Source organism: Phyllobates terribilis, unplaced genomic scaffold, assembly GCF_046119375.1.
Source record: "Phyllobates terribilis strain yellow unplaced genomic scaffold, ASM4611937v1 Scaffold_673__1_contigs__length_839561, whole genome shotgun sequence".
Taxonomy (NCBI): domain Eukaryota; kingdom Metazoa; phylum Chordata; class Amphibia; order Anura; family Dendrobatidae; genus Phyllobates; species Phyllobates terribilis.
The window spans coordinates 47380-64467 of NW_027363433.1; the positions used below are offsets into that span (position 1 = coordinate 47380).

A 17088-nucleotide genomic window follows, 5' to 3' on the forward strand; every position below is an offset into this window, starting at 1 on the left:
TCGTACACACGCGGCTCTGCTCCGTACACCTCGTACACACGCGGCTCTGCTCCGTAAACACGCGGCTCCGCTCCGTACACCTCGTACACACGCGGCTCCGCTCCGTACACCTCGTACACACGCGACTCTGCTCCGTACACCTCGTACACACGCGGCTCCGCTCCGTACACCTCGTACACACGCGGCTCTGCTCCGTACACACGCGGCTGCGCTCCGTACACCTCGTACACACGCGGCTCCGCTCCGTACACCTCGTACACACGCGGCTCCGCTCCGTACACCTCGTACACACGCGGCTCCGCTCCGTACACCTCGTACACACGCGGCTCCGCTCCGTACACCTCGTACACACGCTGCTCCGTTCCGTACACCTCGTACACACACAACTCCGCTCCGTAAGCCTCGTACACACCCGGCTCCGCTCCGTACACCTCGTACATACGCGGCTCCGCTCCGTATACCTCGTACACACGCGGCTCCGCTCCGTACACCTCGTACACACGCGGCTCCGCTCCGTACACCTCGTACACACGCGGCTCCGCTCCGTACACCTCGTACACACGCGGCTCTGCTCCGTACACCTCGTACACAAGCGGCTCCGCCCCGTACACCTCGTACACACGCGGCTCCGCTCCGTACACCTCGTACACGCGCTGCTCCGCTCCGTACGCCTCGTACACGCACGGCTCCGCTCCGTACGCCTCGTACACGCGCGGCTCCGCTCCGTACGCCTCGTACACGCGCGGCTCCGCTCCGTACGCCTCGTACACGCACGGCTCCGCTCCGTACGCCTCGTACACGCACGGCTCCGCTCCGTACGCCTCGTACACGCAGGGCTCCGCTCCATACGCCTCGTACACGCACGGCTCCGCTCCGTACGCCTCGTACACGCACGGCTCCGCTCCGTACGCCTCGTACACGCACGGCTCCGCTCCGTACGCCTCGTACACGCGCGGCTCCGCTCCGTACGCCTCGCACACGCGCGGCTCCGCTCCGTACGCCTCGCACACGCGCGGCTCCGCTCAGTACGCTTCGTACACGCGCGGCTCCGCTCCGTACGCTTCGTACACGCGCGGCTCCGCTCCGTACGCCTCGTACACACGCTGCTCCGCTCCGTACGCCTCGTACACGCACGGCTCCGCTCCGTACGCCTCGTACACGCACGGCTCCGCTCCGTACGCCTCGTACACGCACGACTCCGCTCCGTACGCCTCGCACACGCGCGGCTCCGCTCCGTACGCTTCGTACACGCGCGGCTCCGCTCCGTACGCCTCGTACACGCACGGCTCCGATCCGTACGCCTCGTACACGCACGTCTCCGCTTCGTACGCCTCGTACACGCACGGCTCCGCTCCGTACGCCTCGTACACGCACGGCTCCGCTCCGTACGCCTCGTACACGCACGGCTCCGCTCCGTACGCCTCGTACACGCACGGCTCCGCTCCGTACGCCTCGTACACGCACGGCTCCGCTCCGTACGCCTCGTACACGCGCGGCTCCGCTCCGTACGCCTCGCACACGCGCGGCTCCGCTCCGTACGCCTCGCACACGCGCGGCTCCGCTCAGTACGCTTCGTACACGCGCGGCTCCGCTCCGTACGCTTCGTACACGCGCGGCTCCGCTCCGTACGCCTCGTACACACGCTGCTCCGCTCCGTACGCCTCGTACACGCACGGCTCCGCTCCGTACGCCTCGTACACGCACGGCTCCGCTCCGTACGCCTCGTACACGCACGACTCCGCTCCGTACGCCTCGCACACGCGCGGCTCCGCTCCGTACGCTTCGTACACGCGCGGCTCCGCTCCGTACGCCTCGTACACGCACGGCTCCGATCCGTACGCCTCGTACACGCACGTCTCCGCTTCGTACGCCTCGTACACGCACGGCTCCGCTCCGTACGCCTCGTACACGCACGGCTCCGCTCCGTACGCCTCGTACACGCACGGCTCCGCTCCGTACGCCTCGTACACGCACGGCTCCGCTCCGTACGCCTCGCACACGCGCGGCTCCGCTCCGTACGCCTCGCACACGCGCGGCTCCGCTCCGTACGCTCCGTACGCTTCGTACACGCGCGGCTCCGCTCCGTACACCTCGTACACACGCTGCTCCGCTCCGTACGCCTCGTACACGCACGGCTCCGCTCCGTACGCCTCGTACACGCACGGCTCCGCTCCGTACGCCTCGTACACGCACGGCTCCGCTCCGTACGCCTCGTACACGCACGGCTCCGCTCCGTACGCCTCGTACACGCGCGGCTCCGCTCCGTACGCCTCGCACACGCGCGGCTCCGCTCCGTACGCTTCGTACAAGTGCGGCTCCGCTCCGTACACCTCGTACACGCGCGGCTCCTCTCCGTACACCTCGTACACGCGCGGCTCCGCTCCGTACACCTCGTACACGCGCGGCTCTGCTCCGTACACCTCGTACACACGCGGCTCTGCTCCATACACCTCATACACACGGCTCCGCTCCGCACACCTCGTACACAAGCGGCTCCGCTCCGTACACCTCGTACACACGCAGCTACGCTACGTACACCTCGTACAAACGCGGCTCTGCTCCGTACACCTCGTACACACGCGGCTCTGCTCCGTAAACACGCGGCTCCGCTCCGTACACCTCGTACACACGCGGCTCCGCTCCACACACCTCGCACACACGCGGCTCTGCTCCGTACACCTCGTACACACGCGGCTCTGCTCCGTACACACGCGGCTCCGCTCCGTACACCTCGTACACACGCGGCTCCGCTCCGTACACCTCGTACACACGCGGCTCCGCTCCGTACACCTCGTACACACGGGGCTCCGCTCCGTACACCTCATACACACGCGGCTCTGCTCCGTACACCTCGTACACACGCGGCTCTGCTCCGTACACCTCGTACACACGCGGCTCCGCTCCGCACACCTCGTACACAAGCGGCTCCGCCCCGTACACTTCGTACACACGCGGCTCCACTCCGTACACCTCGTACACACGCGGCTCCGCTCCGTACACCTCATACACACGGCTCCGCTCCGTACACCTCGTACACACGGCTCCGCTCCGTACACCTCGTACACACGCGACTCTGCTCCGTACACACGCGGCTCCACTCCGTACACCTCGTACACACGCGGCTCTGCTCCGTACACCTCGTACACACGCGGCTCTGCTCCGTAAACACGCGGCTCCGCTCCGTACACCTCGTACACACGCGGCTCCGCTCCGTACACCTCGTACACACGCGACTCTGCTCCGTACACCTCGTACACACGCGGCTCCGCTCCGTACACCTCGTACACACGCGGCTCTGCTCCGTACACACGCGGCTGCGCTCCGTACACCTCGTACACACGCGGCTCCGCTCCGTACACCTCGTACACACGCGGCTCCGCTCCGTACACCTCGTACACACGCGGCTCTGCTCCGTACACACGCGGCTGCGCTCCGTACACCTCGTACACACGCGGCTCCGCTCCGTACACCTTGTACACACGCGGCTCCGCTCCGTACACCTCGTACACACGCGGCTCCGCTCCGTACACCTCGTACACACGCTGCTCCGTTCCGTACACCTCGTACACACACAACTCCGCTCCGTAAGCCTTGTACACACCCGGCTCCGCTCCGTACACCTCGTACATACGCGGCTCCGCTCCGTACACCTCGTACACACGCGGCTCCGCTCCGTACACCTCGTACACACGCGGCTCCGCTCCGTACACCTCGTACACACGCGGCTCCGCTTCGTACACCTCGTACACACGCGGCTCTGCTCCGTACACCTCGTACACAAGCGGCTCCGCCCCGTACGCCTCGTACACACGCGGCTCCGCTCCGTACGCCTCGTACACGCGCTGCTCCGCTCCGTACGCCTCGTACACGCGCGGCTCCACTCCGTACGCCTCGTACACGCGCGGCTCCGCTCCGTACGCCTCGTACACGCGCGGCTCCGCTCCGTACGCCTCGTACACGCGCGGCTCCGCTCCGTACGCCTCGTACACGCGCGGCTCCGCTCCGTACGCCTCGTACACGCGCGGCTCCGCTCCGTACGCCTCGTACACGCGCGGCTCCGCTCCGTACGCCTCGTACACGCGCGGCTCCGCTCCGTACGCCTCGTACACGCGCGGCTCCGCTCCGTACGCCTCGTACACGCGCGGCTCCGCTCCGTACGCTTCGTACACGCGCGGCTCCGCTCCGTACGCTTCGTACACGCGCTGCTCCGCTCCGTACGCCTCGTACACGCACGGCTCCGCTCCGTACGCCTCGTACACGCACGACTCCGCTCCGTACGCCTCGCACACGCGCGGCTCCGCTCCGTACGCTTCGTACACGCGCGGCTCCGCTCCGTACGCCTCGTACACGCGCGGCTCCGCTCCGTACGCCTCGTACACGCGCGGCTCCGCTCCGTACGCCTCGTACACGCGCGGCTCCGCTCCGTACGCCTCGTACACGCGCGGCTCCGCTCCGTACGCCTCGCACACGCGCGGCTCCGCTCCGTACGCCTCGTACACGCGCGGTTCCGCTCCGTACGCTTCGTACACACGCGGCTCCGCTCCGTACACCTCGTACACACGCGGCTCCGCTCCGTACACCTCGTACACACGCGGCTCCGCTCCGTACACCTCGTACACACGCGGCTCCGCCCCGTACACCTCGTACACACGCGGCTCCGCCCCGTACGCCTCGTACACACGCGGCTCCGCCCCGTACGCCTCGTACACGCGCGGCTCCGCCCCGTACGCCTCGTACACGCACGGCTCCGCTCCGTACGCCTCGTACACGCACGGCTCCGCTCCGTACGCCTCGTACACGCGCGGCTCCGCTCCGTACGCCTCGTACACGCGCGGCTCCGCTCCGTACGCCTCGTACACGCGCTGCTCCGCTCCGTACGACTCGTACACGCGCTGCTCCGCTCCGTACGCCTCGTACGCGCGCGGCTCCGCTCCGTACACCTAGTACACACGCGGCTCCGCTCCGTACACACGCGGCTCCGTTCCGTACGCCTCGTACACACACAACTCCGCTCCGTAAGCCTCGTACACACCCGGCTCCGCTCCGTACACCTCGTACACACGCGGCTCCGCTCCGTACGCCTCGTACACGCACGGCTCCGCTCCGTACGCCTCGTACACGCACGGCTCCGCTCCGTACGCCTCGCACACGCGCGGCTCCGCTCCGTACGCCTCGCACACGCGCGGCTCCGCTCCGTACACCTAGTACACACGCGGCTCCGCTCCGTACACCTCGTACACACGCGGCTCCGCTCCGTACACCTCGTACACACGCGGCTCCGTTCCGTACACCTCGTACACACACAACTCCGCTCCGTAAGCCTCGTACACACCCGGCTCCGCTCCGTACGCCTCGTACACGCGCGGCTCCGCTCCGTACGCCTCGTACACGCGCGGCTCCGCTCCGTACGCCTCGTACACGCGCGGCTCCGCTCCGTACGCCTCGTACACGCGCGGCTCCGCTCCGTACGCCTCGTACACGCGCGGCTCCGCTCCGTACGCCTCGCACACGCGCGGCTCCGCTCCGTACGCCTCGCACACGCGCGGCTCCGCTCCGTACGCCTCGTACACACGCTGCTCCGCTCCGTACGCCTCGTACACGCGCTGCTCCGCTCCGTACGCCTCGTACACGCACGGCTCCGCTCCATACGCCTCGTACACGCGCGGCTCCGCTCCGTACGCCTCGTACACGCGCTGCTCCGCTCCGTACGCCTCGTACACGCGCTGCTCCGCTCCGTACGCCTCGTACACGCACGGCTCCGCTCCGTACGCCTCGTACACGCACGGCTCCGCTCCGTACGCCTCGTACACGCACGGCTCCGCTCCGTACGCCTCGTACACGCACGGCTCCGCTCCGTACGCCTCGTACACGCACGGCTCCGCTCCGTACGCTTCGTACACGCGCGGCTCCGCTCCGTACACCTAGTACACACGCGGCTCCGCTCCGTACACCTCGTACACACGCGGCTCCGTTCCGTACACCTCGTACACACACAACTCTGCTCCGTAAGCCTCGTACACACCCGGCTCCGCTCCGTACACCTCGTACACACGCGGCTCCGCTCCGTACGCCTCGTACACACGCGGCTCCGCTCCGTACACCTCGTACACACGCGGCTCCGCTCCGTACGCCTCGTACACACGCGGCTCCGCCCCGTACGCCTCGTACACACGCGGCTCCGCCCCGTACGCCTCGTACACACGCGGCTCCGCCCCGTACGCCTCGTACACACGCGGCTCCGCCCCGTACGCCTCGTACACACGCGGCTCCGCCCCGTACGCCTCGTACACACGCGGCTCCGCCCCGTACGCCTCGTACACACGCGGCTCCGCTCCGTACGCCTCGTACAGACGCGGCTCCGCTCCGTACGCCTCGTACGCACGCGGCTCCGCTCCGTACGCCTCGTACGCACGCGGCTCCGCTCCGTACACCTCGTACGCACGCGGCTCCGTTCCGTACACCTCGTACACACACAACTCTGCTCCGTAAGCCTCGTACACACCCGGCTCCGCTCCGTACACCTCGTACACACGCGGCTCCGCTCCGTACACCTCGTACACACGCGGCTCCGCTCCGTACACCTCGTACACACGCGGCTCCGCTCCGTACGCCTCGTACACACGCGGCTCCGCCCCGTACGCCTCGTACACACGCGGCTCCGCCCCGTACGCCTCGTACACACGCGGCTCCGCCCCGTACGCCTCGTACACACGCGGCTCCGCCCCGTACGCCTCGTACACACGCGGCTCCGCCCCGTACGCCTCGTACACACGCGGCTCCGCCCCGTACGCCTCGTACACACGCGGCTCCGCCCCGTACGCCTCGTACACACGCGGCTCCGCCCCGTACGCCTCGTACACACGCGGCTCCGCTCCGTACGCCTCGTACACACGCGGCTCCGCTCCGTACGCCTCGTACACACGCGGCTCCGCTCCGTACGCCTCGTACACACACGGCTCTGCTACATCCACACTGTAAACCCCTCCTGACCCCACACATAAACTTCAGCTCATCCAGCACCATGACAACCAGCACAGCAGAGTCCTGCATCCACTGAGGCCCCTGATCATGTGACCCCTGACTCCTCCCCTCCTGTGACCTCATCACAGCTCCTGTGCGCACAGAGCAGCCATATATGTGGTGGCGGAGCTGCAGGTGGAGGTATGTGGAGACCCCATTACTGGGCGCAGGGGGCATTAACCCCTTCAGCACGGAGACTCTATTGGGGTCTTGTGTTGCCCCTTTATAAGAATCATAAGGTTTTTGTTCTGTTTCCTGTAATAGATACATACGACACAACTATGGAGACAGGAAGGGAGGAAACGTATTGTTCTCATAGTACAGGACCCCTTTACTGCCCCACAGTGTAATGCCCCCATTATGCCCCCTATGCAGGATGTATGATGCCCCCATTATGCCCCTTATGCAGTATGTATGATGCTCCCACACAGTGTAATGCCCCCATTATGCCCCTTATGCAGTATGTATGATGCCCCCCACAGTGTAATGCCCCCATTATGCCCCTTATGCAGGATGTATGATGCCCCCACACAGTGTAATGCCCCCATTATGCCCCTTATACAGGATGTATGATGCCCCACAGTGTAATGCCCCCATTATGCCCCTTATGCAGGATGTATAATGCCCCCACACAGTGTAATGCCCCCATTATGTCCCTTATGCAGGATGTATGATGTCCCCACACAGTGTAATGCCCCCATTATGCCCCTTATGCAGGGTGTATGATGCCCCCACACAGTGTAATGCCCCTTATGCAGGATGTATGATGCCCCCCACACAGTTTAATGTTCCGGGAGGTACTAAAAAGAGTAAAGATCAGGAATAAATAAAAATGAACATAAAAACTTACAGGTCTAAACATATGTAGAGATATTATGGATTTCTTGTGTATCTTGCACATGGGATGAACATGAAATATAAGAAGATTACAAGGGAATGAGCACATTCCATATAAAGAGGTGTATTTTATATTCCTACACTATCGCCATCCCCTCACACACAGTATAATGTTCCCGCAGTACCGCCTGAGGTCCTGCAGTTGGAATAATCCCTCTGGAGTTGGTTTTCCCTTTGCCTGCTCCCCTACATGTAGACCCTCGAGCATGTATACATGCATGTAGGGGAGCAGGCCTTACTAGATATTGAGGCTTTGTACAGTAATATATCACATGAGGATGATATCAGTGGAGTAAGACATTTCTTGAAATCGAGGTCAATAAAGTGTAGCAGACATAATGACTTCATGGAGGATCTTCTAAAATTCACTCTTACTCACAACATATTTCTTTTTGACAGGAAGTACTTCCCCCGAGCTCAGGGGTACTGCGATGGGGAGCCCCTGTGCCCCCTCATATGCTAACCTATTCTTGGGCTGATAGGAGGAAACCACAATATTCAGGGATGATCATAAGTGGTGACATCCATATATTGGGCTATGGTATAGATATATTCACGACATTTTTATCATCTCGTCAGGGACGAGTGATCAATTTCTTGAATTTGTCAGGGAACTCAATATCCATAGAGTGGGCCTTAGAGTTACATCAGAGTTTAATTATTACCAGTTGCCTTTCCTGGATGTACTAATCAAGAAAGAACGGGATGGGACCCTAGGGACACTCATCTACCATTAACCTATGAGCACTAATAAACTATTAAATTCATAAAAAAAAACGAGCTATATCCATGGGGCCAATATTTACAGTTGAGTAGAAACTGCTCTAATGTCACAGATATTAATATACAGGCAATAGGCATGAACACGAGATTCAAGGAAAAAGGTATCCACAGTACATTTTGGATTCCGCACAATTGTTTAAAACAGGAGAGACGGACACTCCTCCATACCTAACCAAGACACCAAGAAAAATATGGGATAACACAAGTAGTAGGAACTTGTCACAATCAGAGTGACCTTATCTTTAATATCCTCAGAAAACACTAGTATGTACTTGTGGTCGACCCGGACCTGAGGGTGCTGTGGGATCTACTCCCACAATAACTTTCATAAAGGGTTGGTCAATTAGGGACCGTTTAGTGCATAGTTTCTATAAAAACCTGCCCCCAAGTGGACTTGCTAAAGAAAAATTGGCCTATAGATATTGAGGGGGATCCCCTCCGGCTAAAGTATTATCACTTATAAAGGAAACAAAGAGGGAACACTAGATCAAAAGTAATTAATGTATCAAAAAAGTTTATTGTATCAAAATAATTTAAAATATGTTATAGTATAGATGTAGTCATTACATAGATGCAGGACATAAACTTAGTACTGAAGGTTTTGAGAGACCTATGAGCTGGACTGTTAGATTGTTTTTTCCTTTTTTCCCCTCTTCCCCTTTTAAGTCCGAAATAAAGGATCATATATAATATAAGGAAGATATAGAGGGTTTCCCTTTGGTTTGTATAGAAGGTATGTTGTAGTCAAAAGTGACCCTGTGGGTATAGTTAGGGAGATATCATTGGAAAAGTATGTTACCTGTAGACATTTGAGTGTAGTCCTAGGGTTGCTCACTTGCCAAAATTATATAGCGCCATTGATTCCATGTTTATCTAGCATTTCAGTGTAAAATACGTCACTTCCGGACATGCACACTAGGGAATGGACATTATTGGACTTCTAGCTCATGAGAAGTAGCGTAGGTGCAGTACATTATTGTAGACAGATCCCGGTTCTTCTGCAACAACTCTCGACACTGCTGTTTCTGGGCCTTCGGTAGCGTTTCTGCTATTGCGACTCCTCCAACGTCACCTTCTGGCTTGCCCAGCAAGCATGGAGCTTCCACAGCCTCTCTGTCTTGCCACGGCTTGATGAGGTTGACTTGGTATATCTGGTACGGCTTACGTCGTCCCTGTTGATGATCCTTGTAGTTCACTTCACCCACTTTTTCCACCACCTCATACGGCCCTTGCCAGTTGGCCAAGAACTTACTTTCCACCGTAGGAATTAGCACGAGCACTCGGTCTCCCGGATTGAATTGGATCACTCTGGTTGACCGGTTGTAGACTCTGGCATGAGCTTCTTGTGCCTGGAGGAGATATTCTTTCATAATGGGCATCACCTTTGCAATCCTCTCCTGCATCAGAACGACGTGCGCGATGACACTCCTGTGGGGCGACACCTCCGCTTCCTAGGTTTCCTTTGCGACATCCAGGAGACGCCGCGGATGTCAGCCATACAGGAGTTCGAATGGCGAGAACCCTGTAGAGACCTGTGGAACCTCTCGGATGGAGAACAAGAGATACGGTAGGAGACAATCCCAGTCTCTGCGGCCCTTCCTATGGCCTTCCTTAGCATACTCTTCAGAGTCTTGTTAAACCTTTCGACAAGGCCATCTGTCTTAGGATGGTACACTGAAGTCCTCACCTGGGAGAATTGCAGGACTTTGCATAACTCACTCATCACCTTACTCATAAAGGGAGTTCCCTGGTCGGTGAGTATCTCCCTTTGGTGAGCCTGTTTGGGGAAAAAACGTGGACTAACTCGCAGGCTATACTCTTTGCGAAAGAGTCCTTCAGTGGAATCGCTTCAGGAAAGCGTGTGGCATAGTCCAGGATAACCAATATACACTGCTCAAAAAATAAAGGGAACACTCAAATAACACATCCTAGATCTGAATGAATGAAATATTCTCATTGAATACTTTGTTCTGTACAAAGTTGAATGTGCTGACAACAAAATCACACAAAAATCATCAATGGAAATCAAATTTATTAACCAATGGAGGCCTGGATTTGGAGTCACCCCCAAAATTAAAGTGGAAAAACACACTACAGGCTGATCCAACTTTGATGTAATGTCCTTTAAAAAAAGTCAAAATGAGGCTCAGTATTGTGTGTGGCTTCCACGTGCCTGTTTGACCTCCCTACAATGCCTGAGTCACGGTTTTGGTGACGCAACAGCGACCTCACCAGCGATGTCGCTATGTGTGACACTTTGCAGCGATCAGGCCCCTGCTGTGAGATCGCTGCAAAATGTCCTGGAACATTTTTTGGTCTTTGCCCTCCCGCTGGTCAGCACACATCGCTGTGTGTGACCAGCGGGACCAGCGATCAGGCTGGTAACCATGATAAACAGCGGGTTACTAGGGGCACACGCGCACTTAGTAACCCGCTGTTTGTCATGGTTACCACTCTGCTACGGTGAGCGGTAACCTCCCGCTCACCGTAGCACAGTGGTAACCATGATAAACAGCTCGTTACTAGGTGCGCGTGTGCCCCTAGTAACCCGCTGTTTATCATGGTTACCAGCCTGCTCCTGCTTCAGCAGGCTGGTAACCAGGAGCAGGACATCGTGGAAAGATTCTTTCCACGATGTCGCTGCTCCCCTGATCGCTGGTGAGCCTGCCTGTTTGACAGCTCACCAGCGACCACATAGCGACGCAGCAATGATCCCTGACAGGTCTTACCGTTGTCGGGATCGCTGTAGCGTCGCTAAGTGTGACGGGGCCTTAACTCCGGAATGGACGACGCCGACCTCGTGGGACTCAGTACCGTGAGCCATTTCAATGTCTACTCTGGCCATGGGGTAGTCCTTAGCATCACCATGAATGCACTGAACGCCAACTTTTTTTCCCCGGGATCATTTGAAGAGGAAGGGTGGCCATCATAAGGGTCACCAGACTCCCGGAGTCTAGCAGTGACGTTACCTCCTGTTCGTTCACCTTCACAGGACATGCTTGTGGCCCCTCGCTCTGTTGACATTTCACACTGCAGGTCGGATAAGCATAATATGAACAATGTCATCCTATGCTGCAGTCCATCGGCTCAGCGGACAACGGGTGGCTATATGGCCTGGGCCGTGGCACCTCCAGTAAACAACATCACCTGTAGGGACCTTAGGCACCACCTCCCCCGCCCCTTTGGACCTTGGATGGCCCACCCCCTTTTGAGTCTCCGCCCCCTGTTGGGAACCCCAGTATGGAGTGGGCTGCCTTCCCAAGGAACCTTCAACCCCTGGTATCTTTCGACCCGTCCAATCAGGTCATCTGCATTCCAGGGATCATCCTGGGCAACCCAAGTCTGTATGGGCCTTGGCAGGGAGTGCACAAACCGGTCCATCACCACCCGCTCTACCATCTGCGCAGGTGTAGGGGAATCCGGTACCAGCAACTTCTGGACCAGGTGCAACAGGTCAAACATTTGGAAGCGAGGTGGTTTGTCCCGGTGATTACCCCAGCGGTGAACCCACTGCGCCCTGATAGTCATTGTCACCCCCAAGTGGGCGAGAATCTCAGTTTTTAGCTTGCCATACCCTTTGGCGTCCTGCAAAGCTAAATCATAGTACACCTTCTTGGGCTCTCCCATCAAGTATGGCGCCAATACCTCAGCCCACTGCTCTGGCGCAAGTTTCTCCCTCTCAGCGACCCTTTCAAACAACGTTAGGAAGGCCTGAACGTCATCCACCAAGGTCATTTTCTGCAATGCCCGTTGTGACATGCAGAAGTAGTGCTGTTGCAGAGTGTGACATGCAGAAGTAGTGCTGTTGCTTTAAAAGCATTCAGCAACTATTAGCAGTAACACAAGCACATGAGACAGGAAGTGTTGTGCTCCAGAAGCATCCAGCAACTAGAGGGGTTAACACAGTTACAGGAGTACAGTGTCCATTTTAGGACATGATCAGATATCAAAATCAAACATCATAATGATGTCAGTTTGAGGCTAAATACCCTGTCTGACAAGTGTTTCTGACAAGTGACTTTTACAACTGTAATAATAATTTAAAAAAAGTCACTGTTCGCTGATGGGACTAAAATTCTGTATCCAGACACCAGTGCACTAACCCCTAAGCTATTAACTTAGTTGAAGAAACCTAGGAGTTCCATTTGGTTATATGATTTTCAGTGCAAATCTGATTGAAACTCTTTGGACTTTCGCACAGACTGCAAGCAAGACAGATTCAAATGATGTTTGATTTTGATGTGTGAGTCTGATGTGTGACTTTCTTCAAACATCAGAATCACAATGACTCTTAGTCACCCTGAGTATTTTCATGGTTGATCTCATAAGACAAGAAAAGCTGCCAGTTACTATCACTTGCCTGGATAGCTCAATGGTAAGGCATCAGCCTCTGACACTAAAGTGTCACAGTTCAAATCCCAATAGAAATATTATTATTATTATTATTTTTTTTTTAACTATCCCTATTTAGCACACAAACTACAGGGGTGTTTTACTTTTTAATATCTGACATTTTGAGTGTCATCCTGACGTGTTAAGAGTTTCAGACAAGCTGTCTATTTGCATGGTAAATTACATAACCAAAGTAAATTGGGAGGCACTAATTTGCTACATATCCATTTCCAAGTGACTGTTCATTTGCATAATTTCTTAAAGGGGTCTAATGATAACATTTCTTTATTGTCAATTTTTCTTTCCATCCACCCAAGAACTGGCTGCAAACTCCCAATTTACTTTTGCTATGTAATTATTATAATTATATATCACTACCTAAATAATCAAATAATGAACCTACAGTTTAATGGTAAGGCATTTGTGTCACATAGTTTTGGTTTGAAAAGATAATAGTAATAATAATAATATAATTAATAATAAAAAGTTCAGTGTCCCTACAAGTTTTTCTTGGCTTATGAGATTAACCATGATAATACTCAGGGGTCTAAAAGTAATTGTGATTCTTATTCTGATGTGTGAGAAAAGTCATATATCAAAGCCAAGCATCATTGAAGTTTTTGTGCTCGCCAGCATCATTTAAAAAACAAAAGTTTATTTTTTCTGCACCAGGGATTTAAACTCAGAACTAGTGATGGGCGAGCACTAAAATGGTCGGGTGCTCGATGCTCGGGTTGAGCACATTGGAATACTCGGGTGCTCGACCCGAGCAACGAGCCCAATGTAAGTCTATGGGAAACTCGAGCATTTTTCTGGCGGCTCCCCCCGGCGGTCTGTTTTTGATCAAAAATAGCATGAAAGCTATCCCACCATGGCAAGGTGAACCCATTCGGGATAGTCCTACTCTGTATAATATTAAAAACCTTACCATGTGTCAAAGCCTCAAACTTCTGTGTGTGAATCAGACATGAGATCTAATGTGATAGAAGATTACAGTCCAGGGAAGACGGGAGACAATCATATAGACGACCGGTGGAGATGTAGTCAGTGAAGCACTCTGGCTAAATATGGTTCTAGAGCCGTAGTAGAAGATGAATGTCATACTCATCATGAAGTAGTTATTTCTCATGTTACGTGTAATGAATATCTCCTGCAGTATTGCTAATGCCGATTCCAGTGTCGGTAAATGAGACTAGAATTAGCTTTATGGAAGATGAGTCTTTGAGAAACGTGTTCAGCTACAGACTCCAAGGAAGAAACTGCTTGTTGTCTGTGGCCTAAAATATAAAGGTTTTATTACTAGATGTAAAGAAAACTAAATACTGTAAAATAATAAATCTCATATGTTTCCCTTTATTATCTCCAGTAATTGTATTATTACACAGGATTTTTATGATGTTACATCGGCTCATCATCTTCTCATTCAGGTCCCTAAAATATCAGATCCTCTCAGTGAAGATCTATTAAAGAGAATTTTCCCTATGGACCCATCAAAGATGGATTTGGACAGAGACAAGATGGCGGAGAGGTTATTACACCTCACCCTAGAGATCCTCTTCCGGCTTACTGGAGAGGTGAGAGATTCTGATGACGTCACATTACATCATTCTTATCTATGGGAATAGCAGATGAACAGAACTGGAGAGGTGAGGACTCAGGAAATGTCTGGAGTGAGATTTATTAATGTGTCTCTCCATAACCAGGATTACACAGTAGTGAAGAAAACCTCTAGTGAGCGCCATCAGGTCCATGTGTCTGAGGGATGGGAAAGACCCCTGAACCCATTCACAGGGCCTCCACCTCACCCCCTGATACATGAGGACATCAATGACCAGAAGATCCTAGATCTCACCTACAAGATGATTGCGCTGCTGACTGGAGAGGGGACACTGCTGGGAATACTGGGATATTATACAGTAACACAATGAAAGTATCGGGGGGATGACTGTATCATTGTATGTGTCAGGTTCCTATAAGATGTCAGGATGTCACTGTCTATTTCTCCATGGAAGAGTGGGAGTATTTAGAAGGACACAAAGATTTGTACAAAGACGTCATGATGGAGGTTCCCCAGCCCCTCACATCACCAGGTAATAGACAGGACTAAATACACACGGACTATAATTATCTATGTAAAGAATGAATTCAGTCCCTTATGTGTTTCCTCCAGATCTATCCAGTAAGAGGACAACACCAGAGAGATGTCCCCATCCTCTTCTTCCACATGACTGTAAACAAGAAGATCCCAATGTTCCTCAGGATCATCAGGTAGATGGAGAGAAGGTGTAATGAGATCTCCCTTTTGATGTGTAGACGGCTGTGAAGGTCTTGTGTTCTGTCTTGTTTTATCCACCAGTATTATGTGTTTTCTATTTGTGTAATGAGAACGGTGGAGATGGCAGGATTAGAGTGGATTATAGATGTGACTTCTCATCTGTTTGTGACTTTTACAATATTTGTTTCAGGGTGAAGATCTGACCCATATTAATACTACAGAAAGGGGTGATGAGCGGTGTAAAGAGGAGATTCCCACATATGACTACCCAGGTGAGTAGTAACCACTAAATGCAGAGAAGTCACAGATTCTTCTCAGTCACCGGCTGTGGCTGCTTTATCGGTGGTGTAGTCCAGCCGTATCACAATCGTGTGATCACCATTTTGCCTCTAGACCACAACATTCTCTTCCACCCAAAACTGTTCAAACGACTTACAACCTGGAGGATCCACCTACTCCCTGTGATTAGGAGACGTTACCTGCCCAGATCTGTAAACCACAAAGCCAGAAAATTACTTAAAAAAAATATTATGATGGGACTGTAAGAGAAAGCGGAGGGTAATGATGCTGTTGGCTTCCTAGATCCCTGATATCTTATTAGATGAATCTACCTTCTCTCCCTTCTGTGCTGCTGAATGTGCTCATATGGTCCCTACAAGACCTGGTCCAGTCTTTCTGGCCAAACTTCACATTTATGATCTACAACATTAGATGTGCAGTGAGGGCCAAGTGTGAATTTCTGTACAATAACAACAGAGTTTCCCTTTATCCTGACTTTTCAATTTCTTTTAAAACCGACTAACTTCAAACCAGATTGTTATAAACTAAACAAAAAAAAACATTACACCTGTGCCACGATATATCTCTAAGCTAAATTTAAGATGCCTCATCTATGCACTACTATAAAAAGTTCTCTTTGAACGTCTAATATTTCTTCTTGAAACTCATCTGACAGAAAATATTGTCCCTTACGATAGTTTAGATGCCAAGAGCCACCGAGCCCCATACTCCAATTACCACAGAGAGGTTTCACCACTAGTTACTCACTACTTACTGATGGAGACTGTTGAGTTTGATCATTTCAGTAGATGTGTTATTGTCTATACTCACAGTTTTTACTATAGTAGTTAGTGCCCAAAATACTCTGATTTAACCTCTTCCTGCAGCCAGCTTTGTGTTCCTATCAGGGCCCATTTTCAAATCTGACGTGTGTCACTTTATGTGGTGATAACTTTGGAATTCTTCACAAAGGATAATAGGAAACAAATGGACCTTACAAATAATATTTCAACTTCTCTTGAATCTGACAATACCCTATATACAGTTGTACACTACTGTCTGGGCACATGGCAGGTTAAGAAGGGGAGGAGCGCCATTTAGCTATTTGAATGCAGATCTTGCTGGGATGATGTGCAAACACAATGTATTATGGACACTGTTCGTTGTCACCTGGCAGCTCAAAAGATGGCTACCACAAACAGGCTTAGCGCTATCTACTCCATTTTCCAGATCCCAGGGTTTGCCTTGCTCATCATCCTTTAACCCCTCTACATGGCTATGGACTTAGACAGAGACCCGCTAAGCTTGGGCCACAGTGTTACCTAATGTTCTGTGGTGTGAGATTGCAAGAAGAATAGTCAGATAGCCGGGTCAGAACATGAAGGTCAGAGAAAATACAAAATCACACAAAAGTAGTCAGTAAACTGGCCGAGGTCACTGTT

General features: G+C 53.9%; 1 protein-coding gene across 1 annotated transcript in view; it reads left to right on the plus strand.

Moving 5' to 3' along the window:
- The first annotated feature begins 7076 nt into the window (after positions 1-7076).
- The window catches only part of LOC141235458 (uncharacterized), a 39157-nt gene continuing 29145 nt past the window's right edge, over positions 7077-17088 (plus strand). The window contains exons 1-5 of the mRNA XM_073668139.1: positions 7077-7161; positions 14520-14738; positions 15059-15182; positions 15263-15360; positions 15558-15639. Coding sequence (XP_073524240.1) covers positions 14721-14738; positions 15059-15182; positions 15263-15360; positions 15558-15639 — 322 coding nt within the window. The 5' untranslated portion in view covers positions 7077-7161; positions 14520-14720. The remainder of the gene's footprint in view (positions 7162-14519; positions 14739-15058; positions 15183-15262; positions 15361-15557; positions 15640-17088) is intronic.